Source organism: Gavialis gangeticus, unplaced genomic scaffold, assembly GCF_001723915.1.
Source record: "Gavialis gangeticus isolate Ggan-Ray unplaced genomic scaffold, GavGan_comp1, whole genome shotgun sequence".
NCBI classification, from domain to species: Eukaryota; Metazoa; Chordata; order Crocodylia; family Gavialidae; genus Gavialis; species Gavialis gangeticus.
In genome coordinates this window covers 24,225,667-24,251,131 of record NW_017729011.1, presented here as the reverse complement: position 1 = coordinate 24,251,131, position 25,465 = coordinate 24,225,667, and the positions used below count along the sequence as shown (strand labels likewise).

General features: G+C 49.1%; 2 protein-coding genes across 7 annotated transcripts in view; one reads left to right on the top strand and one right to left on the bottom strand.

The window, feature by feature from the left end:
• The window catches only part of DENND1A (DENN domain containing 1A), a 344,343-nt gene extending 329,707 nt beyond the window's left edge, over positions 1-14,636 (top strand). For 2 of the 4 annotated variants that reach the window (XM_019510878.1, XM_019510876.1), the window contains 3 exons: positions 5,535-5,663; positions 9,655-9,910; positions 10,780-14,636. In XM_019510878.1, coding sequence (XP_019366423.1) covers positions 5,535-5,663; positions 9,655-9,910; positions 10,780-12,102 — 1,708 coding nt within the window. In that variant the 3' untranslated portion in view covers positions 12,103-14,636. The remainder of the gene's footprint in view (positions 1-5,534; positions 5,664-9,654; positions 9,911-10,779) is intronic. The other 2 variants (XM_019510880.1, XM_019510879.1) reach the window with 1 other exon arrangement.
• CRB2 (crumbs 2, cell polarity complex component) overlaps positions 3,336-25,465 on the bottom strand; it is a 76,892-nt gene continuing 54,762 nt past the window's right edge. Inside the window, exons 14-17 of one of the 3 annotated variants that reach the window (XR_002096238.1) lie at positions 19,657-22,405; positions 12,367-12,375; positions 6,312-6,313; positions 3,336-3,352 (exon numbers count right to left, since the gene is read on the bottom strand). Coding sequence is in view for 2 of the 3 variants with exons in the window: in XM_019510874.1 (XP_019366419.1) it covers positions 22,178-22,405 (228 nt within the window). In the remaining variant the exon portion in view is untranslated. Of the gene's footprint in view, positions 3,353-6,311; positions 6,314-12,366; positions 12,376-18,238; positions 22,406-22,454; positions 22,827-25,465 lie in introns of those variants that run through there. The other 2 variants (XM_019510874.1, XM_019510875.1) reach the window with 2 other exon arrangements.

The window sequence follows — 25,465 nt, the reverse complement described above, 5'->3', positions numbered from 1 at the left end:
CCACCGGGGTGGACTGTCTCAGGAAGACGGTGCCTGAGAGAGATGTCTGAACGCCAGCCGCTCTCTGCTGCACAGGTTTCAGGGTTGCAGAACAAAGCTGTCCTGTTGGCTTTGTGGAAGGGGGTGGGCGCACGTGATCAGAAGCGACTGTGATGTCTGGTCTTTCATGTCTTCAGCAAATATGAGGAAGAGCCATGGTATATTGAGCCTTTGCAGGTGTCTCAGTACACTTAGGCTGAGCTTTCCAAAGGCACTTGGGGCACTGAGACCTGGCATCGGGTGCTGAACGTGAGTCTCATTTCTCACTCATCCCCTCTACGGTTGGGTTCTGATCTTTTCTCATTTGCCGACCCCCTCAACATTTTTGCGTGGAGGTGCAGACCCCTTTGAATGGGAAGCGTGGGCATAGTTTGATTGACCATAGTCCTCTTTTGCTGCCCCTTTAAACATAGCAAATCCCCAAAGGTTTGCGGACCACGGGTTGAAAACCACTGCTGTACAACGTCGCGGTGTTTGCAGAACCCCTGTGCACATGGGCAGCAACCTGCTCTTGGGGGAGTTCCTCCTAAAAGCAAACCATGGCTGCTTTCCATATTTCATAGCCTCCTGGTTGGTTTCTGCATTGGACTGACTCCGAGTCTGTCCCGAAGGTCAATCCCACATAAGACGTGATGGCATTCCTCAGGATCCCGTGGGGGTTGTGCAGCTTCCTGTCAAAGCCCAGTCTCTTACTCCACATTCACTGACTGGTGTTTTTCCTTTGCCCTGTGTGGAATTAGGGCATCCATGTCATTGTAAGCTTTGGTTACCTGATGCCATCTTGCTGTGCCCAGGAGCACCGACAGCAGCGCGGAGGTGGGGCAGATAGCTACGACATCCAGATTCGTGGGGGATACACGTGTCCTCATCCAGAACTGCACCCAAGAGCATAGTCTTGCACTTCCCCATGGGTCCTGTTGCATGGGCCAAGCAGGACTCTGACCCAGGCACCTGGAGGCCGGTTCCTGGCTCTGCCATGAGTTGCTTCTGTGACTCTGGACAAGAAACCGGCATTCTGAGCCTCAGTTTTGCCATGTGTAAATTGGGAAGAATTGACGTAACGTGCAACCAGCCTCTGTCGAGGGATATGGCATGTGCAAAGAAAAAGCTCCGTGTGCGTGCTTGGTGTCGGTCAAGGTTGTGGCAGGTTTTGAAATAGTGCTCAAATCCTGTCTGCATTTTGTATCTGTCAGAGCAGGGAATGGCTTCCTTCCTTCCTCCCATCTTAGAAATTATTAGAAGCTCTTCCAGTGTTTCCTGGTTTGTAGGTCATTGCTTAAACGCTGCAGTAAAAGCACCTTACTCCTGTTGTTAGCTTTCTTTGGACACGCGGGTGATGAGTGTCATTTCTGTTCCCCGACGGAACGAGGACGGGTTTTCCAGCAGATTTCTGGGGTGAATTCTCATGCCTTGCATTAAAAATGTGCTTTCTCCAGTTAATTTCTGTTCGCTTCAGATTTGCCTGTGCCTCTGAGTAGCAAGCTCTGGCAAAGCTGGCAGGAACAAATTTCAAAATGCCAAGCAAATATTTTCATCTTTGTTATGCACAGTGCTCATGATTATTCATAAGTATTCCTGGGGATGGTTTTTGTGGTGTGCTCACTGAGAAAAACCTAGGGAGTGTCCCCCTTCCCCCACCCCTGGGCTGACTTCATATTGGCAGCAAAAAGGCCCAAACATCCAATTCCCTTGTTCGTTTCTGAGGGACAAAAACCATCCTGGTCCAGAGCAGCTTCGCCCTGGTCAGGAAATGGCTGAACCTTGGGCAGGCCTCCCCAAGGCAAGACACAAAAGCAAGTCCAGGCTGTTCCTATTCAGCATAATCTGCGCAATCAGACAAAAAGCAAAGCAGTTAATGTAATATGCAAATGAAAGTTCCCTTTCTGATAACAGGAATAGCCTTTAAAATTATTATATTCCCTTCGTTAATGCCCAGAGCCGGGGCTCAGTGATTTTCTGTATTTTTTATCTCAAGTACATTTAGGTGTCAATTAAATTTGAAATATCTACATTTGTCAGCATTTCATTTTTGGCCAGCGTGATGTGCTGCTGATTTGTCCATGCATCCTGACACATGAAAACAGCTCCCGAGATGCAGATCTTCCTCATTAAAAAATAAACCCATACTATCATAATGGTACGCAGAGCCATGGAGCGCATCCCCGGCTTTATTGCACTGTGTTTCTGACATGATATTTAAAAAGGAACAGCCACGGCTGTCAGTACTGTCATATGCTAGTGCTAACCGAAGGCATGTTAAACTAAACATTAGAAAGAGATCAGCAAGTCATCTGCATGGTAACTCAGCTAAGAGATTAGGTAGGCAGGAGCTGGTGCAGTCATGTGGAGATGATGAGGGTTGTAGCTGTGACGGACAGGATCCTTTTTTCCCTCTAAGTCTACAGCATTGCCTGCCTTGTAGCTGGGCTTGCTGTGACCTGCCTTTTCAGAGACAGCTCTTTGTGTATGAAATCCTAGCAAGTAGTGGGTGGCAGACTGCAGGAGAGTTGCTGAATTGGGTTAATGAGGGAATAGGCACACATTTTTTTGGATTCTACTGCCTGAAGCTAATAAAAATTTAAACTTGGACACTTTAGATTGTTCATCCCTTATCTTTGACAAAAATCTTTTGTGGAACAAGAGCAGCAGCTGAATTTAAATAAGCTTTTATTATGAAATCCCACTTTTTCATGTAAGGTGCCTTGCAGCAAAAAAAGTGTGCCTATTAACTATCATTATAGATTCCACCTTATTTGCATTGATCTGCATTGAAATGCTATTGATTAGCTGATCCATCGGGTCTCTTCTGAATCCTCGCTTGCAAATTATTGGCCATTCCTGCCTGGTGAATTCATTCTGTGTCGCAGTATGTGCAAGTGCTTGAGCTGAGCTAGACCCTCGCCAAACAAAGGGGTCAGGGCAGCGCTTTGGAAAGGGACTGAAGCAACTGGTCTGTAACGCTGGGCCAGAGTCTCTCATTTGAACATGTAGCCAAAAGGTTGAATTTTGTAGCAGAGCTCTCTGGAAATGCAGGGGGTTTCTTTTGATTCCTGTTAAATCATTTTGGCTTTGCTGGAGTGGTCATCTTGCACGTGCAAAACAGAACAATAGGTGTGTTTGGTGGGGCCAGGGCTCGAAAAAGGAGAAGCATTTTTACCAATATCCTTGATTCTAAAAGAATCTCTCGTTAGCCCCCTGCTTGCATGAATGGAAATGATTTGGAGGTTCCCAAAAAAAGGAGTTTAGCAAATCTGGCAGCAGCACTTGGCTTTCCCTGGAAGGTCCATTCGAGCACAGGAGGAGAGAGGAGCAGCTCGTGCAACCGCTCTAACGGGAGTGAAGCTGACTGGAGTATAATGTGAGCGGCTGTGCCCAGCCCCAGTTTCAGCTCCCTTGTTAATTAGCTCTGACCCAATTATGAATACATGTTGATGCACAATGGCATCTCAAACCCTCTCAAGCTATCGGTCCCAGTGTTCAACTTTCTTCATGTGCTCAATGGAAATGTTCAGCCTCTGTTTGTCTTTCAGCGATGCTTAATTTCACAGTAGAAGTCGGGACAAAAGAACTAAAAGAACAGTAAGGGCTGATCCTAAACGCAAGAGCTGCTGCTCACACGGCATTCGGCATCCGTGCCAGGAAGCCCACAAGTCACTGCTCTCTTCACACCATTTCAGCTCCTCCCGCCCTGGGCCTGTGACAGTGCTGCAAACATTTCCATCACCTCTGGCTCCTTACTGCTGGGCCCAATTCTGTGCCCATTGTAGTAGTAGTTTTGCTATGAATGGCAGGATCCGTCCCTCGCCCTTGGATTTTTTCTTCTTTTTTTAATATAGCGTTGTGCTGCTGGCAGTGTCTACCCAATCGCAGCTATTGCTGGGATGCTGCACTCAGGTGCATGCAGCTGATGAGATGAACATAGTTAGGAAAAGTGTGGGGGTGACTGGAAATGGTGCATGCTTTCGTAATCTTGTCTGATTTTTATTTTTCTGCTGCATAAGAGATCAGGGCTGGGAAGCCAGCCCAGGCTGTTCCCACTGTAAAATAAGGTTCAGCAGAGCAGCATGCAGGACCCTCAGAGTAATATTGGTGTCCAATTTTTTTTAGGTTTCTGTTATTTGGGAAATGTTTGTCTTTTGAAATCTTCAGAAAATACTTCACGGAGGCTCTGAGTAACCCTGTGCCGGTTGGGGTATTCTTGCCAAATTGCAGTCCAGTCTGGTGTTCTGGCAAAGCCTGGCTCTTCTGTGGACACCGGTCAGTTTGCAGAATTTGGGGGCTGATGGTGCCAGAACCTGCTCTGCTAGTCGTCTGATGTGCAAGGCCCAGACTCAAGTTCCTTCTTTGCCCCACGTGAACCTGGGTTCCCCTCCTCCCGGCCGCACCCAGTCGCTAGCTGTAGGCAGAGAGAGACATCCGCTCCCTTCCTCCACCCTGTTCCCTTCTCTTGTTCACTTCCAGGAGATTCGGTTTTCCTTCCAAATTGGAACCACAAACAGATTTCAAAACCTCAAAGCGTGGCATGAAATGGCCCCGTTGCCGTCTGCTCAGCTGTAGCACACATCTCTGGTCATTCAGCGCATCTGCAGACTGAAGTAGAGATGTAGTGTGGCTGTGCAGGCAGAGCTCAGAGGACTGGCTGATGAGGAAAATGTATTTTTAATAACAAAAGGAAAACTGCAAGCAAGGCCTAGACTGGGTGACAAATCTTCCTGGTGAAAACATGAGGTTGGCACTTGCAATAAGAAGAGCCTGCTTTTTGCAGCATGTAATCGCCCAGTGGCGGGTGCGCGTTGTCTGTGCGTCGGTGTGTGGTGCAGTACGTAAGCATCACCTGCCCTCTTCCGCGCGGCACCTGCTAGGACAGCACCCCAAACACGCGCGTTGAAGACGAGTATCAGTGAGATGTTAGCTGTGCGGAGCATCGGGGCAGGTAAGTGCTACAGGGCAGTGAGGTGCACGGCTTTGGGACAAGGAGGTGGCTTGGCCGTTTTGTGGCTCTCCGTCCTGGTCCTTGGCACCTGTGACTTGACATCAAGTTGTGCTCGCGTCCGTTATACCCACGCACGGACTCTCCTGCTTACTCCGCCGCATTTAGCAAACTTGGTGTCATTAGTTCTTCTGGAATCGGACGTTCAGGAGGACCCCGGCTTAGATGGCTCATTCAGGATGAAGCCTGTCTGATGGGGCTGTGCTGGGAGAGCTGGGGCTCTAGCCTGGCGCCCTTTTGATAGGTGTGGGCTTGGCTCACAGGTCCCAACGCCTTTTCTCAACAGACGGCAGCAGTAAAAGTTTTAGTAAAATAGTTGGGGGGGTTTTGGGGGTTTTTTGCCTGAAAAGTACAGCTCCACAATGTGTCACTGAGCCCTGTGCTCCCAGGCAGGCAGTCGCATTCAGAAATGATTTGGAATCAGAAATCGCTTGGTTTTCTCTTGCCTCTGAAGCTTTGGATGTGACAACTCCATAACTCCCTTTTCTCTTCCTGTTTCCTTCAGCCTTGTAAAGCCCATGCGACACTATACAGTCTTCCTCTCTGAGGACTCTTCTGATGATGAATTTCAGCAGGAAGAGGATCCTGTCTCTGGCTTCTCTGAAAACTTTTTCTTCTCTGGTCCTTTTGAATGGTCTATTCTTTATTCTTTCATTGTATTAATATAGTCTTTGAACTGCGATATCTGCACTAGCCAGGGCTGCCTGCTTCTGTACTTGGGAGCTGTAAAAGGCTTTGGGGATCTTTTTGTAGCACTTGATGAATGTGTATTTCTCCTGCTTGCCTATTTTGACACTGCGAGGCATGCGAGAGCATGTGTCCTGCATGAAGCACTGCACTGTGTGTTGTCCCCGGTCCGGGATGCGCAGCTTATCGTTTTGTCTCGGCTTGGTTGGGCTCTTGGAGGTAACCCCCTGGTTAGCGTTCTGGTCCGGTGCTGCTTCCCTCCTGCCCTCCTCCTCCAACACTTTGTCTTGCACCATTTCCCCAGTACAGTGTTAATTGTGCTTTTGTGTTACTGTGTGAGCTTTGCTTCTGTGTGCTCGTCGGCTGCCTCCAACACTACCCACTCAGCTCTGTCCCGTCGTGTGCTGGGTCCCCGAGACTTCTGATTTCCTCCCCCGGGACATCCCAGTGCGCAGCTTGATCTCCAATTGCCCAGGAAATGCCGAGCTGTCTGTGCCCTTGACTTTGTATGAAGTGCTTTGCAGTGAGACCTTCCGATTTTCTAAACTCCGTTCTCAGCTCTGGTCCCAGATGCCATTCTTCACAACAGGCACACGGCTCTGGTGCAGGAGGAGGCTTGTATCCTTGTGCAGGTTTATTTAACCCGTGCACATGTGAGTGTTTTGTGTGCGTCTCATACCCACATGGTATTTACCAACAGTTCAGCAAATCTCCAACCCTTTGTATTTCAAGCCCAGTTTTCAAACGGGGGACGTCCCTAGACCAGAGTTTAGATGTCTATGTCACCATTTAAGCTTACACATCCCCGTTTTGGGGACCGGGATATTTGGGCATCAGCAGACAGATTCTGAAATCCTCTGAAGGCCGCCATGCTAGAAACGCACCCCTTCCATGGACCTGGGGGTTCATAAGGTGAATGTGCAAAATGTTTGAGATTGGGAATAATTCAGAGCTCATGTTGACTGACCTATGGCAAACCGCTCTCTTGCGTGTTTGTTGCTGGGTCTGGGAGCATACTTTGCTAGAAAGCAGCCCCACCATGAGGCCTTGGTCCAAGCAATCAGTTCCAAGGAGCTGTTCAGACTGAACCTGAACTTCTTCCTCAAAAGTTTGAAGGACGTGGTAAACCCTACGCAATACTGTGTGTTTTTGCAGTGCCGTCTGCTTTCTGGCGTTGCCTGGAGAGGAGGTGCCAAAACATGGCAAAGGGAGCCTGTTCTTGTACTATTACAACTCCTGCAAGAGCAGGAAGTCCTGAAATCTGGACAGCAATGGATCTTGGGCCACTTCCGCCACTGAGAGAGTGATCTGTGGTCAGCTCGGAGCAGTTCTCTGAGGATGTGAATGTGGTTACGTCCAGAAGATGGTGCTCTCTTAAAGATTACATGAATTGTGGTCTGTAGACCTTGTATGTATAGAAAGACTAAGCCTGGAGTCGCCATAATACGACCGCAGCGTTTGAACTTGCTCTGAGATGAGCCAGTAGTGCTATGCGAGTCGGAAGAAATGTAATAGCTGTCAGGGCAGCTGATGATTTGGAGGTGGGGTTCGGAGACCTAGAAGGGGGAGATCACACCAGAATGACGGGGACGGGGTGAGAAGAGACTTGAGAGCTTATGCAGCCTGGGGGCTGGAGGGAAGCTCCCACATGTGTGCTTGGGTAGGAGGAGATCATGGAAGTGTTTCATTTACGAATGACCCACCAGGATTCTCCTGCACCATCTGGTTTGCAGGGCTCGGGTGTATGTTGGATGTGAGGGTAGAGATTGAATCGTGACTTCTCTCTCAAGGTCTCGCTTACGCTCTTCTTCACTAAGGCTCCGATCCAAAGCCTGCTGGTGTCGGCCCTAAATCGGTGCAGCTCGCTCCTGCGCTTCCACATTCATCACCCCATCTGGTGTCCTCAGCCACCCTCTTCACACAGGCCTGCATTTCCATTTCACGAGTCATGGTGTTAGTTCACTGCTCACCAGCCTGCTCCTTGCGTGTCAAAGTGGGTCTCCATGCTGGAGCATGAGCAGCTACTTGCTAGGACGGTGGGATCAGAAGGCTGTGTCCTACCCCCACACCTCTTCAGACCTGTGCTGATGGCTGAGTGCCGAGCATTTGTGTAGCGGTGAATGAAGCGAGATGCGTTTTGCTCATGAATTTGCATGGTGTATTTCACACAGCCATGCTTCTGTGGGGAGAGGAGCATTTTTTCACATTACCTTTTATTATTTGGGGGCTCACAAATATTTTCTTTTAATCTAAACCCTTGTTTAAATGGCACGGTGAGACCGGCTGCCAGTCAAGTGCCAATCACGGCAGAAATGCATGTCAGTTCTTATGATTAATTGGGTGCACATTATGCTGCTGTTCTCCTGCACGCAGAAGCAACATGCAAATCAAATGGTGTTGGAGGAATGTTTTCTGCTGAGGTGCACATGAGAAGTGCGTTCTGCTAACCCTGGCCTGGGCTGTAAATGTAAAATAGATTTCTCCATAATGGACTGCGTTGTCTCTTGATAAGACGACACCAGTATAATCATCGACACTGCGCACAATATTCCCAATTACTGGAGGAAAATACCATGGATTGCATCCTGTGCTGAGTTAGCTGGAAGCAAGGGACAGTAGCTGTGTGAGGAACAAGGGAGCATTTGCAATTGCCCTTTCTTGCTGAGACTATCTAACAGCCGGGTCTAGTAGCACTGTGCTCACGTGGGGCTCACAGCTACTCGCAGCACAAAGCTGATGTCCAATTACTGCTGCTCCCGCGTAGCTCTGCTCATTGGGTCTGTAGCAGCACCATCATTGCTTTCCCATCGCTCCCTGCTCGATAACCTTTGTTTGAAATGATACAGTCACGTCTGCCTGTCGACCTAGCCCTGCTAGCTCTGCTCACGCTCGCTCCTCCAGATAGTATTTCCTCCGGAGTTTAGACTTCTGTAAAAGAAAGCTTCTCTCAGACTTGAACAGAAGTGTGCCTGGTGCTTCCTATGGCAACTGCTAGATAAGAACGTTCCTCTACAGCCACCCCAGCCTTGCACTAGCTGTGAGAGCCAGAATGTGCCCCTGCCTGGTCTGTCTGTCAGGCTCGCCAAGAGAGTGGGCAGAGAAATTAAGATATTTAACTGGGCAGTTTCCCCTTTAAAGCCTAACTTCACTATACTCCCTCTCTCGAGGGGTTGCACAGATGACAAATAATTGTGACCTTTTCTTCTTGATCTAATGCAACAATTATCAAGAAAACAGAAGGGTCGCCAGTAAACTTAGGCTGCTCTTTTCAGAGATGTGCATTTACTGAAATGAGTTTTGAAAAGGTCCATGTGGGTTTATCTATTTCATTAGCCCACCTGAGAGAGCAGCAGTATCTGTAGTGAAAGTAGCTTGGTGGAGCTGCTTGAGAGTGGAGATCTTCTATACAGCAATAGCAGTACCTTGGAGAAAATCCTTTGCAACTGTGCCAGTTCAAACCTGAGTCTTTGTAGCTAAGTGCATGTCCACCCTGCAGTCCAGACCACATCAGCTGCCTGCATGGATATACGTGAGCGCTCTGCTGGGGCAGTCTGCTGCAGCCCAGCACCGTGCAGGCCGCAGAACGTGTCCAGCTTGCGCTGACCGTCAGTAGCCGGCTCACTTGGGTGCGCTCCTTGAGCTGCAGGCTGCATTGTCCATATAACACAACTTTGCACCCTGTGTTCGTGTCATGTGCAATGGAAGGGAAGCAAGTCGAGAGTTTAGAGTTGGACATGATGCGGTGCGCCCCAGCCAGCCCCCTGCCCCACACACAGATTAAGGGGGATATTGTGTAGGGTAATGTGATGGGTGCATCATATCCACGTTGAGGCTGCTCCAGGGGACTCGTGACCTAGTTTGAAACACTGCGTGCTTTGAAAAGGGTTAGAAAGAAAGTACTTCTAAATGTGAAAAGTTAAAGCACTCTTGTCTCTTAGGCCTCAGCCGTACCGGGCCCTGAAAGAGTCCGACAGCGCTGATGGGGAAGAAGTGATCAGTCCAGAGAAAGCCAGTGAGGCTGCGCCTCCCAGCCCTCCAACGCCAGACAGGGTCACAGAAGTCAACCTCCTCCAGGACATTTTCACTAACTTAGAAGTGGAAACACAACCTCAGCCTCTAAGCCAAGCCAAAAGTTTAGAAGACCTAAGGACCCCCAAAGAGGAGGGCGAGCAACGATGCACATTTGATTACCAGGTATGGGCTTTCATACAAGCAGGATGGTAAATGCCAGAGGGACTCATGCAGAATGAAAGCGCCTTCCCTCCACTACTCTCCAGTTGGAAAGGACGTCCTGTTTCCCCATCAGTGCAAGGGTTCCCCACCCCCCAGTGCATTCAGAAGGTTCATTTCTGAGTGGAGAGGCTAGGTCCATGGAGCGGGCTACAGTTAGAGCAGTGGCTATGTGTCCCTATATAAAAGCAAGGTAGAAACCCAGATCTTTGTTTTCAAAGCAGGCAGTACTTGTCCTGTTCCTAGAGTCCACTCCTTCTGCCTGAGACTTGTCTCCAATGCAAGTATTGAGGAGTTTAGGGAATCCAAATGTTCCCTTCATTTCAGAGTTGCTCGCACTCATTAAACGGCCCCGTCTCCAACCTGCTTTCGGTGTCTGTGAGTTGGAAAGATGATTAGTATTCCTGTGTGTAGCATGCTTCCTGATTATGTTTCTTCAGTGCAAAGCTTAAGCCTGGAGCCCATGGCGCCTTTGTGCAATGACAAGCAGAAGGCACATATTGTCAGACCAATAAGGAGATGAGCGTGTTGCATTTGGGTTTCTCAGGACATTTTCCATAGGTTAATCAAAGTTCCCAAATGCCTGGTATCGTGGGTGTCACACTGTGCACATAATAGCCAGACAGTCCACTGTCACCACTCGCTAGCCCAAGAGTCCTGGCTTTCAGTCTTCCATCCAAACTCTTAGGCTGTGCCTTTCCCCGTGTCCCTTCCTTGGAGATGCTCGTGGCAGGCAGGCAGCTTCCTCTCGGGTGCTCCCCATCGTCCTGCCTGCACTTTGCTTTGCATTGTGCCAAGTCGGAGATGTTAACCCTCTTCATGCTTTCTGACAGAGAATGGACCTTGGTGTGTCCGAGAGGAGCAGGATTGTGCCAGCAATTAAACTCTCTCACCCCTACAACAAGCTGTGGAGCATGGGGCATGACGACATGGCTATTCCCACCAAATATTCCCAGAGCTCACCAGAGAGGCCCTTGACTGCTCTTGGGAACATCCCTTCAGCGCCACGCAGACCTCGGAGCAGAGACAGCCTTCTGGCCCCTGCAGAAAAGGAGGAAGTGACCTTGGCTGCTCAAGGGAACATCACCATCCCCAGGCCGCAAGGCAGGAAGACGCCTGAGCTGGGGATAGTTCCTCCGCCCCCCGCCCCCAGGCCCACCAAACACCCGCTGCCGGTGGGGCCTGCAGAAGCTGTGAACCCCCCGGCTGCAGGGCGCAGTGACGTGGTTTCAGAACTCATGCAGGAGCCTTTTGGGTCGGGGAGCATTTCCCTTGACCCAGAAATCAGGCAGGCTGTAAACTATTCTCCTCACCCCTCCCAGCTCCTCTCCAGTGCCAGCAGTGCTACTGAGATGCTCCAGCCAGTCAAGGTCAATGCAGAAAACGCAGGTAATGAAAGCGATTACCTTCTTAATCTTCTGGATCCCTTGAAGACAACCAGCTGGCAAAACACTGGCTCCCAGCAAGGCTCTGGCAGTCTGCAGAGCTCAGCCGCTCCTAGCCCTGCCCCTGGCTTTGCTCCAGTGGCAAACGACTTCACACCTCCTGCTCCCCCACCCTTCGCCCAGCCACTGGCCTACCCTCCTTCAGCCCCGCCATTTCTGCAGACGTCTCTCAATCCGTTTGCGCAGTCGATGCCAGCAGCCCTGCCCGTGACCCTGGTGAGAGCCACGAGGGGCCCCTTCCTCCCTCCCTTAGGTCACGCTTACAGCTCCAGTTTCATCGCGCCAAACTCTGGCTTCTATCCGCCACAAAGATCTCAGCCAAACATTTCAACGTTGTCCATGCCCAATCTTTTTGGCCAGGCTCCAACAGCACCGCAGGCTAGCTCCTTGCTGCAGCAAAGCCATAGCCCGTCCCCGACCAGCTCTCTGCAGCCAGCACGCTTAAGTGGCCCTTCCAAAATCAGAACACTACCGCTGGGCCCTTCTGGCTCAAAGATAGATGCCAAGCAAGGGGTGGCTCCAAGGCCCTCTAGTGATCCCCCTCTGGTTCCCCCCCGGCCTGCTAAGGGCCTCGAGTCAGTGTTACTGCCCTCAAAGCTGGAGGAGACAAAGGATCCGTTTGAAGATTTGTTAAAAAAGACAAGACAGGAGGTGTCAGCCACCCCAGGTAAAGTAGAACAGCTCCGAAAGCGCTGGGAAACATTTGAATAATGCTCCCAACACATCTTATTCCCTGTGGGATTGGCATTTTTTTCTTTTCTTTTTTTCTCCATTTTCTTTTCTTTTTTTTTCTTTTTTCTTCCTGAGCCAGCACAAGAACAAGCTGTCCCTGTAGAAGGGGAGACTTAGCCAGCTCCAGACACAGGAAACACAACTGCTCCTCCGCAGCTCGCAGACGAGTGCTGCTGGCTGGAGTTGTTTTGTGGATAACCCCCCACGTTGCCACTTTCCTGGCTGAGGCTTTCTCCTCGGCACAGACGCTGGCTCCGTGCCTGCTGTCAGTGAAAGCCCCGGTGACTTACACTGGCCAAAGCTTTAACGTGGTTAGATTGAATGTGTCCGTCCCCACCTCCCCCCAAAATAATCTTTTCATAAGATACTACTGAACCAGCAATTGCTTATTTCTCCCCTTGTATTTCCCCAGTCCCTAGCACAGCGTGGAAGGTGACACCGCACGTAGAATTAGTGTTCATTTCCTACCTGTGTGAACAGTGTTCAGTTTGGTATTTTTCTGTGTTATGCATTCTGCTTACAACATTTTTGCGTTTCTATGTAAACTGTAGGAGATGAACCCAGGTTTGTAGTTTATACTGAGTTAATCCACTGGGTTTAAACTGAGTTTGTTCAGTAGCCCATCTAGCAACACACGCTTTCATTTGGGGTTATATGCTTGTCTGAACTTTTGTTAGAAGACTTTTGGTTTCATCCCCCTCCAACCCTATGGGAGGGACTTCTTCGCTATAAAATTCTTATGAGTCCCAGTTACAGCAAAACTAATAGCACAGAGAAAGCATCCTGCAGCTCAGGGCTTGCTCCTGTGTCTCCAAGGGGAAACTGGAAACACCAGCAATTTAATTTTTAGACAGAGACATCAGAACGTGTCTTTTGATGGAGTCCGTCAACTATATCTTAGTTCTTCTGTAATCGTATGTTAATATTATATATAAATGTTATAGGCAGCAGTATTTGAACTGGATGTAATAGTATCTTATTTTATTATGAAAAAGAAAAAAATCAGGGCATAAGCGATCCCAATTCGTTAGTTCTCCAAGCTTAACACTAGTACATTGACTAGGAGGCCTGGGTTCAGACCGGTGAAACCACAGCTGTCTATACAAAGGAGAAGGAAAAGTATTGCAGAATAAGCAGTGCAATGTCCAAATATCGGCATGTGACAGCTGCGTGTCACTGCCGTGTTACGGAAACACTTCACGGTACCTGGACGCAACTGAGATCACATCCCTGTGCACCAAGGTTTCCCTCCCTGACACATCGCGCGCAGTGAGAAACAGCAGGGTGGTGTCTGGGATCACGTGTAGACCAGCAACGCAGCAAAGGGTTAAAGGGTACATTCGTTGTGATTTTACGAGGCATTAGTCCGTGGCTGCAGTGGCCTCAAGCATTTCATGCTTACCTTCAGCATCTCTTTCCTCACAGTGATCATTTCTATGTACCTCTAGTGGTGCTTTTCTCATTTATTTTTACTTGGACACGATCTGATTTCAAATAAGCTATTCTAGGACAGTTAACCACATCACCATTAAGCCTTTGATTAAGTCAAAAAGTAATTGTGGACACCTGGGAAACTCTTGTAATGCTCTATGTGGATTTTCTTCGGTGTATCTATTTTAACGTCCTCGGAGGCTCTCTTACACGCCGTATTAGAACGGCTGTCAGTGCATTTGAGCCTGTGCAGTACGAGAGAGAAATACTTGGAACATCTAAAAATGCCAACAGCTGGGGAGACCCAAGTATTACATTAGTGTTATTTTTACTTCTGTCAAGTACTGTTACTTTTACGAGCCACTCAGTCTGTTTTGTATTATTTCTTTTTGCTGAAAGGAAGGTGGTTTTGATCTAATCTAGTTTCAAATAATTCAAATATTTAAAGTCTAAAGGAATAGCCGTGTTTTGTGCTGCTGTACAGAATGTGAATGTTTCTATGCCATTAGCACCTCAGTCTGGAATATCTGACCCCCTTTAACTGCTGTGTGCTGGATCTGACTTCTCAATGGTGATAGGTATGTACAGGCACTATGGAATGGTGCATATGAATTGCCATTTGATTTTTCACATACTCCTGGGTTTTTATTTGTAATGCTATGCACTGGTTATGTATTAAGTATTCCTTTTAAACACGTGCTTTAAAGAAGTGGGAAAATGCTGGGGTACCTCTGTATCATGGCAGAGCCTTTTCCAGTCCCATTTTATTCTGTCTACCTTTTATAGCATATTCCAAAACCCAGTCTTTTATGCCATTGTTTTGGAAACCAGTAAGCACTCCTTGATTTTAAGAGGCCAATTCTGAGACGCCGAGAGGTATTAATGCTTTAGATTTATCGTATTATTCACTCCTCACTTAATTTTAATGACAGGGGGGGAAAAGTTGGGTATGCCTGAGAGAGATCTTGGAGTAGTAGAGAGCACTTTGCTGAAGTTTGTATCTTTGCAAATTCAATCCAAGAAGTGAGAAAACATGAGAATCCGTTTCACGTGTTTAGCATAATAAAAGAATCAAATCATCATGGATGGCATGACTTTTCTGTCGCCTTTGAGCGCCGGATTTCTCACATGCTTCTTAGTTGATAGTGGCAGGTTGTATGCGGGAAGTCTGTGGCTCACATAGTTAAGTAGCAGGACAAAGATCTGATGCTCCTTTTTGGGGGTTTTAAAACTTTCCTGTGTGAGGTCTGCATCGATTCAACCTAGTGTGCTGAGAACTGCCTGCACTCTGGAGTTAGCAAACTTCTAGCAAATTAGCAGGGACTGTGCTCAACCGAGCTCCATCCCATCCAGGTTGGTCATGCTCATGTTTGCTTCCTTATTTACATCTGCTCTTCTTCATCCTTCCCGGAGCGGGGCACTCAAACCTGCTTTATTGCTTTGTCCACTGAATGAGTCAGAAATGTTTTAAGGGCTAGTCTGAGAGATTATCAATGAAGAATCCATTCATTTTCCATTTTTCTGGAAAGCAACCGTTTGCCTTTTCCAAACGATTGTATTCAGACTGCGCCAGGGCTTTTTCACTGTGGTGAGGAACATGTTGTCCTGCCTCCAAAGACACGAGTCTCTCTCCATTCTTCAGTGAACTTCACACGCCTCCTTTTCAGAGTGCAGGTGTTCAGTTGGCCTGGGCACTCCTCCTTCCACATCCTAGGATGCCTGATTGTCTCTCTGTGCCTCCTGGCTCTTGTTTGCAGAAGGTAGATGAGAATTTTGCTGCTGAATGGCCTGGCCTCATTGTGTCCCTGGATTTTAACTGCACATACCAGGCACCATCGTGGTGAGTGCTGGGAGCCCTTGCCTTGCTTCAAAAACGAGAGAGAAACGAGACAAGCCAGGGATCTGCTTGGCTTTCTCCCCATGAACGGTGGTAGGAATCCACCCAGGGCCAGCGAGCGCAGCTTTTTCAGTGAAATGCATTTCTTTAAACAGAAGCAGCCTGGGTTCACCCCCGTGCTGGAAGTGAAGTGAGCAGTGCTGGTCTGGCACCAGGGTGGTTGCATGTGCATTCAGCATGCTGCCTCTTCAGGAAAGGCTGTAAGCCTGTGCTGTCCAGAAACGGTGCCGGTCCCTCTAACCTGGTGCACGCTCAGCCTGCCTTTCCTTATGTCAGTACAGCGAGTTTAGTTCCCCACCCCACCACATGATTGCAGGTTTTGCCAAATCTCCGCAGAGTTCAGGAGGAAGAGTTTGGTCGGTGGGTCAGCGTGCTGCTGCCTGCGAGAAGGAAAGCATCCATTACAGTAGGGGTGATCAGAGGCCGAAGCACAGCACACAGCTTTCACCTTGTGAAGAACGGGTACGGTTGTTTAGTCAGCTGTGTGCTGTTATTCCTTCCAGCTGTTACAGGTAGGCTGTAAGCAGAGTCATCTGAAAGCCTGGTTTAATATTTACTCGTAAACCTTTAGCACAGTTCCTGAAACAGCAGAAAAGCAAAGTGATGGCATTACCAGTTAACTTGCTTGAGTAATGACCCAACTTGAATTTCTCCGGCACCCTGTAAAAGGCCTCTTAAATCAGTGAGAGGCTTGATCCCGCTCTGCTGCAAACGTCCCTGGTACCCACTGGAGTCCCCAGGTGTTGTAGGCGCTTGACAGAGCTAGCTCCTCATTCAGCGTTAGACTAACGAGCTATTAGTTTCTGTATACTGATTTCAGGAAAACATATCAAGCTGTGGAGCAGAAGGTAAGACCAGGCCCTTAGTGGGTGACCACTTAATCCTGTGCTGGAAATACAGCCGCTACTGGGAGCTGGTCCATGTTTTTTTAGTCTCACTCAAAAGCCGGCGCATGTAAGGGATGAAGTTTTAGGATGAGACCCCCCAAGCCCAGAAATGGAAGTAATCTCAAGCTATCTCATATGCAACAAAATGGATGTTTTACAAGCCGCGAACACAGGAATGAGGGTCTCTGTTCGGTCTGAAGCAGAAGGCTTAGCCCTCCCTGTGCTCTTGTGCAGCTCTGGGGGAGAAGGAACAGCATCCTGTGTCAGCTGGTGCCTCTCACGGCCTCTGGGCTTCAAAGCCTTTGTTCAATCTGAGTGGCTGTCAAAAATATCCAAAAGCACTCACTCACTTTCCAGCATAAAGGTCTCGTACATCTCTGCAGACAGCCTGGGATGATGTGTGGTCTCCAGAGCTGCTGTGAGAAGCTGTTGTATGCACATGTTGTGGTGGACATGGTGCCCTACAGGTGAGGCAGACAGCTGTGCGTGTTGCAGCGGAGAAGAGACCGCGTGTGTTGCTGTCGATGGCGGTTGTGTTGGACAGTTCACTGCCAGGCCACTGAGCTGTGTTCTGCAAGGCACCAAGTTACTTGGTGTCTGTGGGACTCGGCTTCTCTCTAGGCTGCGAGACCTGTCCGCCAGGTCTTGATGTGAGGTCTGCCATACCAAACCTCGCCTCTTGCTTGCTGGGTGTTGCTGTGTGTTTGGGGCACGGCTGCCATGAACATTTCTGCTGCCTGGAGCTTAGCAGTGTTGTGTGTCATGCCGACGTGGTGCGAGGTCCCCTGTAGGCAGCATGGTTGTTCCTGAGCCCATATCCAGGCCTAGCCTCTAATGCCTTGTGCTGCGTCCGCACTCCAACAGGCTGCTCAGCTGCATCTGTGCGGCAGCTCGGTGCTGTCTTGGGGGGGGGGGCAGGGAAGGCTTCACAGCTTGTCCTGCAGCTGTGGCAGTGATGCCATCTGCATCTTCCACAGCAGAACCACCTGGCAGTGGCATTGGGGAATGGAGATCACGGGCCTGGATGGGTCTGTGCCAGATAGGGCACAGCTGAACCGTTCGGGTGGCACTGCTGACAGCCAGGCAGATGGAGCCATTAGTCACTACTGACAGCATCAGTCCCAGCGACAAGGCTGGTCTGGGGCTTCCCCAGAGGCACTAGAGAAGACTGGTCCAGCTGTTCCTCCCTGGCGGGGGTCTTCCTCACAGAAGGGGAAAGAGCCACTATCTAGTTGCCTAGTCTTAAAAACTGGGTTCATCCTGTTCCTGAAGATGTTGCTGCCCACCTCTGCAGTCTACAAAGTTTTTCCTGCTTAAATAGAAATGTTTTAAATGTGGAAAAAGGCTCCCTCTGAAAACAAGATCATTGTTTTTTTATCAAGACACTTCCCTAGGACCATGGGTTCAAATAGCAGAAGGGCAGGTTGGGCTTTGACCAAACCCCAGTGCTCCTCTGGAGCCGCTCACCTCTGCCAGCATACAAGGCCCCCGTTTCTCCATCAGCTCTTCACTGAAATCTGGACAGCCCCTGCTGAAGTCCACACGGCTGCATCTTCACTACCCTGTTACACCTGCGAGGTGGGATAAAGCCGGGCTGGGGATGTCTTGCCGTGCTCTGGGCACGTGCTTGTTTGGGATTACCTCTGGTCTGTTTGCACAGCACACGGGGTCCTGATCCATGACCGTGTGCTGCAGTCAAATCATTTGTGAACGCTGAGCAAGAGCCTGAGCCGGCAGCGACCCAGCCTGCCCTCACATCACCAGGTGCAGCCTGCGCAGCCAGGTCACAGGCCACAGGCCATGCTGCTACCCTGGATTACAGCCCTGAAGGCCTCGCAGCCAAGGCACCAGGCCTGTGTACATGACGAACTGAAGATACCGCTGGGAATGAGCCTCCAGGTGTGTTTTGAACCAGTTTTTATTGCAGATCATGTTGTCTGGGGGACAGTCCAATCTTTACAAGTCTATGTGATTTACAATTACAGAAAAACCCCGTGTCTTTTAAGAACATCATCTGTAGCAAATCAGTTTTGTGAAAAAATATATTCAAAAATTTAAATAACAAAAGAAAATTAAGTTCACAGTGGAAAAGACCCCACAGAAATGTTAAAAAAATACTTTATCAGTGTCTCACACCTCTCATTAGTCCTGGTTTCAGGGGGCTTGCAGAAATCAGGCGAGTCAATTTACTTTGATAACCCTGTGAAGAAATCGAGCAGCATTCTTACTCCTGATGAGCCAGGAAGAGAAGAGGGTTGTAGGCAGACAGTTTTCAGCTAGCCCTAAAACCGGTGTTTGGTGTCTTACCTACTGGCTTGCTTCATAGATTTGTATCTCCTTGAGGGACAGCATGGGAGTGCTGCAGCGCTCATTTGCTGCAACACAAATCTGTTTGTCCCCTGCAAGAGCAGCGATTCAGTCAGGTCCTCTTTCCACATTTCTTTTTAAGTAAAGACGAGAAGTTTATCTGGGCATCCTGAAGGAGAGCCAGGGACTGCTCCAGCCCCTCGCTCCTGCCAGTGGGTTGTCAAGCCTGCTAACACTCTCCTGGTCAGAAGGGGCTTCAGGGCCATTGGGCAATTCCAGTCTTAGGGCTGGACCAGCAGTGACCAAGGAGTGAATTTCTTCCCTTAGCGGGAGAGCCCCAGCCAGAAGCTCAGCTCTGCAGGGCCTGCCTGCCTGGTAGGAGCTGCTCTATTAAAAGCACACCCTGTTCAACGCTTGGCCACAAACTGGCCAACGCTGTGCTCATAACTTGCAGAGTTCAACCAGTTTCCCTGCAGCAGCTAGTGCTGGATACAGTCCATTGCTAGAGCACTTGGAAGCAGCACAATTAAACCTCACTAAAACACAGGCGGAAAACAGACTGAGGAGATCATTCCTGCAGTGAAGGTATCTCTCTCATCAGTAACGGTAACTCGGACTACACGGACTGAAACTTAGCCTGATGTTGTTTGGATGATGAGGCTTGGTAAGTGGACTGGTTCACTGTCTGGTCTTAGTACCCTTCCCTTTGTTTGTTAGAATCCAGAAATATTTACGCAACAGTTAAATACTTTCAAGAAGCAAAATTCATGTAGGATTTTCTCCAGTGGCATTGTGTGGTGCATGTGGATTCACATTTCTGAGCTCTCTAGATAAGAATAGATACTTGTGTAAAATCTTCCTAACCAGTATTTGTTATAACGATGATGAAATAATTAACATTTCAGACCTCCATGAGCCTGCTCTGTATCAGTTGTTTGCACAGTCCCTGACATACGGTGATGGAGAGGGAAAGCTGCACCCAGCAGCAACAGTGAGAGCAGGAGGAGCAACAAACAGTGCATGTCCTCAGAGAAACCTGGTGGGTGAGGAGTTAGTGGCAGGTTTCACCCAACACAACTTAATTGCCTGTTAAAAGTTCACCACATTTCTTACATGGGGCTAAGCGTCCCCTTGTAGCACTGCAGCTGGCGATGCAAAGGCCTGCTACTGACCCTTTGCAGGCAAGTGTCACCTTCACGCACGAGGGCCAAGTCGTCACAGGGCAGCTCTGGTGGAGTCCTGAAGTCAGGCATCGACTCTGGCAGATCTCAGGGGGTGAGCAACATTACAGCTAAGTGGCATCTGGGCAGCTCAGAGCCACTCTACTGTAAATGCTGATCAAATAAAGTGATCCGCTGCTGTATACATCCAAATTCTCAGAACAATTTAGCAATGCACTCAGCAATTCATTTCAAGGCAGTTCAAATACTCCTGCTGGATCCTTTCCTAAGCTAAGCCTAGTCCAAGTACCTACCACCTGCAGGGTGGTTTAATTTTCCCGATGGCTGGAAGAACAGCGGCACTGGAGCTGTGGAGAGTTCTGCCATGAGTCAGTTGCTTGTCTGGCCTTGCCATGGTGGGAGAGGAAAATCCTGCCCCTAGCACGTAGGTTTTGGGATTGCACTCGGTAATGAAGATAGGAAACTCTTCCTCTGTTAGTGAGACTCCCTGACCTGCTGTTTGTCATCTACTAATGCTCAATGTGAGGTTTGTGCTGATTCTGTGGCAATGAGAGAATTGCTGCTGACATGAGAAATCAGATGCCAAAGGGACAGAAAAAGGAGGGGCATCGTGGAGCTGGTCCCTGCCCTCTGTTCTCCTGCTGGGACAGAGCACCCCAGTAGGCTGCAGTGCATTTTGCCTATACACAGTTCTCTGCGTAATCCCTGCGAAGCTTTCATTTGTTCTGCTGCCCGTGCTGCCCCAGTGGTTTTACAGTTTGCAGGAGTCAGGACACAACCACCACAAAAACCCCAAACTAGGTTTTTCCTCCCACTAGAGGATGGCTTCCCACATCCTAGAGAAGCTACAGAGGAACAGGAATGCCCTAAAAAAAGCAGCTTGGACTTCAGCAAATACATACAGAAGTGCTGCAGCAGAGCAGTGCCTGGGAATGTCCTCAGATCAGTCTCTCGGTTGGTGGCATCTTGATCACATTCCACATCTCCACGCGCGCACCGTCTTTCTCCTGCCGGCTGGGGCTGTACGTTCCCTGAGTGGCTCTCCTTTTCTTCATGGCAATCACTGAGCCTGCAATAACTGCCAGGAGCAGAGCTGCCCCTGCAGCCCCGACTGCTCCCACAACCGAAGAGTTGCTAAGATGTGCCCACACTGGCTGCTGTGATGGAACAGGGTTATTGCCGTTACTCTCAGAGCTCATCTTCGTGAAATGTAATATTTCCCACCAGAAAAATATCAAAGCTGCTTCCTCTCTGCCCCCATTACCACTTCCCCATCACAGTTTTGAAACACTTCCAGGCCAGTGAGAAGAACAAACCATTTTCTCAGGATTTTCAGAACATGCGAAAGCTGCTTTGTGCAAAGCATCTCATGTTGCTGATAGGAAAGCCACCTGCTTTAGTCAGCTACCAAATACCCAGCTTCCCCGTCCTTGTCTGTTGGGCAGCACAGTCCCCATCCGTTTGTAGCCTACAGGGACTGCCCAAGGGCCAAGATGAATGTTCTCCTGTCTGACACTCTGCACATTTTTACTGAACCCTTTCAGAATTGGAAAAGGTCAGGCATTTGGCGATAGGCACTGAACTGCCACGAGCACGGCAGGAACTCATAGCTCCTGCTCCGAGTCAGGGCCGCGATTGCACACGCCCTGTGTGGTACCCGTGGGAATGTCTAAAGCTTTACCCCAGGCAGCGGTCACTTGATAAAATGCATTGATTGTGCAATGATGGCAGTAGTTCCTGACAGCTCTTTCCAGCGTTGCATCTGTCAGGAGGCAGGAGTTCACGGCTGCTGTTGCTGTTGTGGAAATGGTGCCAGGGGGTTTCTACCACTCATCCCAACTGGCTTGAAACTGGTTTGAAAAGTTGGGAAAATTAAACACTGTATACAGTCTGGTCATAAATATGCTCTACACCTCTCCAGCTCTAACAAGAAAGTAGCTAGTTTTCTTTGCAGCATAAGCATAAGCTGTTGTCATACTGCCTAATTACTCATCTTTTGAAATAGTCTTTAATAATCTGACTGCGGTGTGGCAGTGGGGCTAGGGACATCTCCTACCAGGTGCAAACACCTGAATGACTTGAAACAGCTCCTATGCTAGTTGAAGAAGGGGGACAGTCCAGAGGAGAGGAGGGTAAAAAGCTCATTTTGAGCCAGGAGTCCACAACTGACAATGAAAAGTGAGCCAGCTGGAACAGCCATTGCTTAAACAATCTTCCAGGCACTTGTAAGTCCACGGCCTCCTCGCCATGCCTCAGAGGGACTGAGCTCACGTGGATCTGCTGGAGCAAGTGCTGGAAAAGTCGCAAGGTCTAAGCAGACCCTGGCGTGCATCTCCTTGCCATGGCGATACCTATATTAAGCGTTCTTCTGGTGGCACTTTCAGGACACTGTCCATCTCCAAGCGCGCTCCTGCCACCTCTTGCTGGCTGGGGCTGTAGGTTCCCTCTGACTGGCGCCTCTTCCTTGCAGTGAGAACCATGAATATGAGACCAATAATAACCAGAAGTAAACAGCCACAGGCTACAGGGACAGCTACTTCAAGTAATGGGAATGGGAAGAAAGCACCTGGAGTCCCTTTCTGTAAAAGAAATTAATGGAGACACAATAAGAGCCCAGTCATTGTAGGGAACTGAATGCAGCTTATTCATGCTCGGGAAGTCATGGGAGCCCCAACTGGCAATGCCTTGGTCCACAGAGAGACGGAAATCATGGGGCTGGAGGGCAACTGCAGAGGGAAATGCTGGGCTGGCTCAGTCCTTAGTCTGCCATCACACTGCATGCACATTTCTTACACCAAACCAGCCAGCTGAGGACTCTGAAGGATCATTGCCTAATGGCCTCTGCATGTGCCTGAGCTCATTAATGGACACGGGCACTGATCAGCGGCTGTCCTCAGCCTTCAAAAAGGCCAGCGTCTCTCACCTTGGTGTGTATCGGATGCAAAAAGCTGAGCGTCACCAGTGGGATAGTTAACAACACTGCTAATTCAGGCAGGCCAGCTGCAAGAACAGAGGAGAGGGGGAACTTGCTAAGCTGGGGAGAGAGCTGACAGAGTAAAGCCAACTGCATGCAACTCATGGGGCTGATCCCAGGGCTGGAAAAACTACTACAGAGGACAGAGTCTGAATGAACCCGTAAGGAAGAACACCTGTTTTTAGCAAAAGCAGGATTAGAGTCTGGTCTGCGCATCAGAGATGGTTAGAAGAAGTGAAATGGTCCAACTAATGTCACATGCTCCATACGCTCCTCCAAAGGGTTTTAATATTACGTATGGCTTGTCACGGCGGGCAGCTCCTGGAGATGCAGCTGCCTCTGCAGCCAGGACCCAGGCTGGGGGTCTTGTACTGTGAGGAGATGCAGACTACCTGCCGGCTGGGTGGGCCATGCTGGGCGGGAACCAAATGCCTAGACAAAAACCATGTTGTCAGAAGCTGACAAAACATGGAGGTGAGTTGAGGAAGGGCCCTTCTGCAGAGAGGGATGGCAAGAGGATGGCTGGTTTAGCAATTCCTCTGCTAGTGCTTTAAGAGTTTATATAGCTGTTAAGCTTTCTGCTGCAGCAAGATTAAACCCACCGGCCTCTGTCTGAGAGCTTCCTTGCAGAACTGTATCTGGGACATAGATTACCATAAGCTGACTAAGAACAGATGTTTGCAGGGCTCAGCATTTAATAGAGCTGAGAGCCAGAGGAAAGGCTGCCTGGTACAAAAGCAAGAATTAGTAGAGCAAAACCATCTCTACCGCACCGGAGCCTCACAAGGCACGAGAACAAGAGGCTTTAAAATATTTAAATGGTAAATAGCCAGCTCTCAGTGCCTATGGCTGGATAGCTTCTGTGCTGAGCATTGCTGAAGTGTGATCTTCCAGCCACCTACATGGAATTGTGTTTTTTAAAAGCTTAGGTAGTTCCTAGCTTCAAGAAATGCTTCTTAAGAGCAGGCCTAGACAGATGCTGTCTAATGGGGAATGTCAGGTGCTACCCTTTCTCCTTTCCCACTGGGGAAGAAAGGAGAAAAGCAGCTGTGTTCACTTCATGCGCTGCTGTTATGACAGGCACCTGTGAGCTGCTTCGTACTTGGACAAGAGACCTGGAAGACAACCCCCAGGTGCTGAAGGAAGCTAGTGTATGACTGTGTGGCTCCTTCACCATCAAAGGTGCCACAAAAGGGGATTAGGAAACAGCACAAACATTGTGGGCTCTTGGGAGTTGCCTCATTGAAAAGTCTTTTTATTTACAAGGACAGCCAGGCTAAAATGTGGTTACCTGTTGGGTTACAACCAGCAGGGTCTGAAGCTGGAAAAGATGAGAGAAGTTCTGCTGGAAGACTAAACACCTCCGCTTGCGCTGTGCATGCAGTCTGCCACCTCCCTGGCCTGTTGCGTGGGAGTGCAGGGGAGAGAACATGTTTAAAAATAAGGATGTGTGATGCTGGAGCCAGGATGCTGGGCAGGAGGCTCCAGCAGGTGCAGGTCAGGCAGCAGTTTTGGCCCCTTTTCATTCTAAGGGGTGACAGTCAGAGCTGAGCTGCTGCTATCCTTGACATAAACACCTTCCTACCGTTTCCTTCTGCGTAGTTCAAACCCACACTGAGTGCCAAGAGTTAGGCTCAGCCTTTCACTAGTCCAGGAGAACAGACTCTGTATATTTTAGGAGAAATTCACAGCAACTAGTGCCATCAGTAACAGTGCTAGCACCCTCTTCCCCACCATGGGCACGATGAACTAATGGCAAAAGGGGAAAACGATGTAAATAGGGAAAAGATGGCAAACAGTAATAGAGGAAATTGCACGTAGGATCCTGTGACAGAAGAGATGTCTCAGAGCATCTGGCTGTGTTTAGCATGCAGATCAGAAAGGTAGAGTGGCTTCTGCAGGGCACATGCATTGATAACAGCAACAGCAGTGAAACCTGGTTTCCATGCATTTGGGGTTAGTACATTCCCAGGGGACCACACACTCCCTGCCCATGCAAGTGGCATCAGAGACAATAGCTGGTAGTGAAGGGAGTAAACCATGTAGGAAGCTGCTTTCTACTCTGCTTTAGCACAGTCCTTCCCAGTCTTGCAGCGTGAACTGGCAAAGTGATTAGCAAGTCAGGAGTGTTAACGCTCAACCCTGCACCATGGACGCAAGCTCTGAGTAAGCAGCAACATAATATAGAACAGCTTTGCTAAGACCATTGTTCTCAGTAGCAGTTGTCCTGCTGGTAGGTGTATGAGAGAACTGTGTTTGTTTCTCCCTTAAATCCACAGCTTTTGGCTTTCCTGGGATTTAGTTGGGTTTCCATTAGCCAAACACTTCTGGTCTCAGTGGTGATGGTAGCAGCTTTTCTTTCCAGGTCAGGTTCTTTTCATACTTATTGTCTAATCTGAAAAAAGCTGCAGTGAATTTTGGAGTCCAGCTAGAGAACTATGGTGGCCTCAAGGTCTAAGCCTTGTGTGCATATCCCTCCCAGCTCTACTCCTATCCGACCTGTTATTTCAGATACAACCATGTTTTCTTTTTGCACGGTTGTAATGAATGCTTCAGGTGTCCACTTGCAGCACGGCGAGCTCACATGCAGCCCTGCCTGCCTCTGGCTCAGGTGCAGCTTGCTTTAGCATTGCCCACAGAACGGTACTGCCTAAGGGGCCAAGAG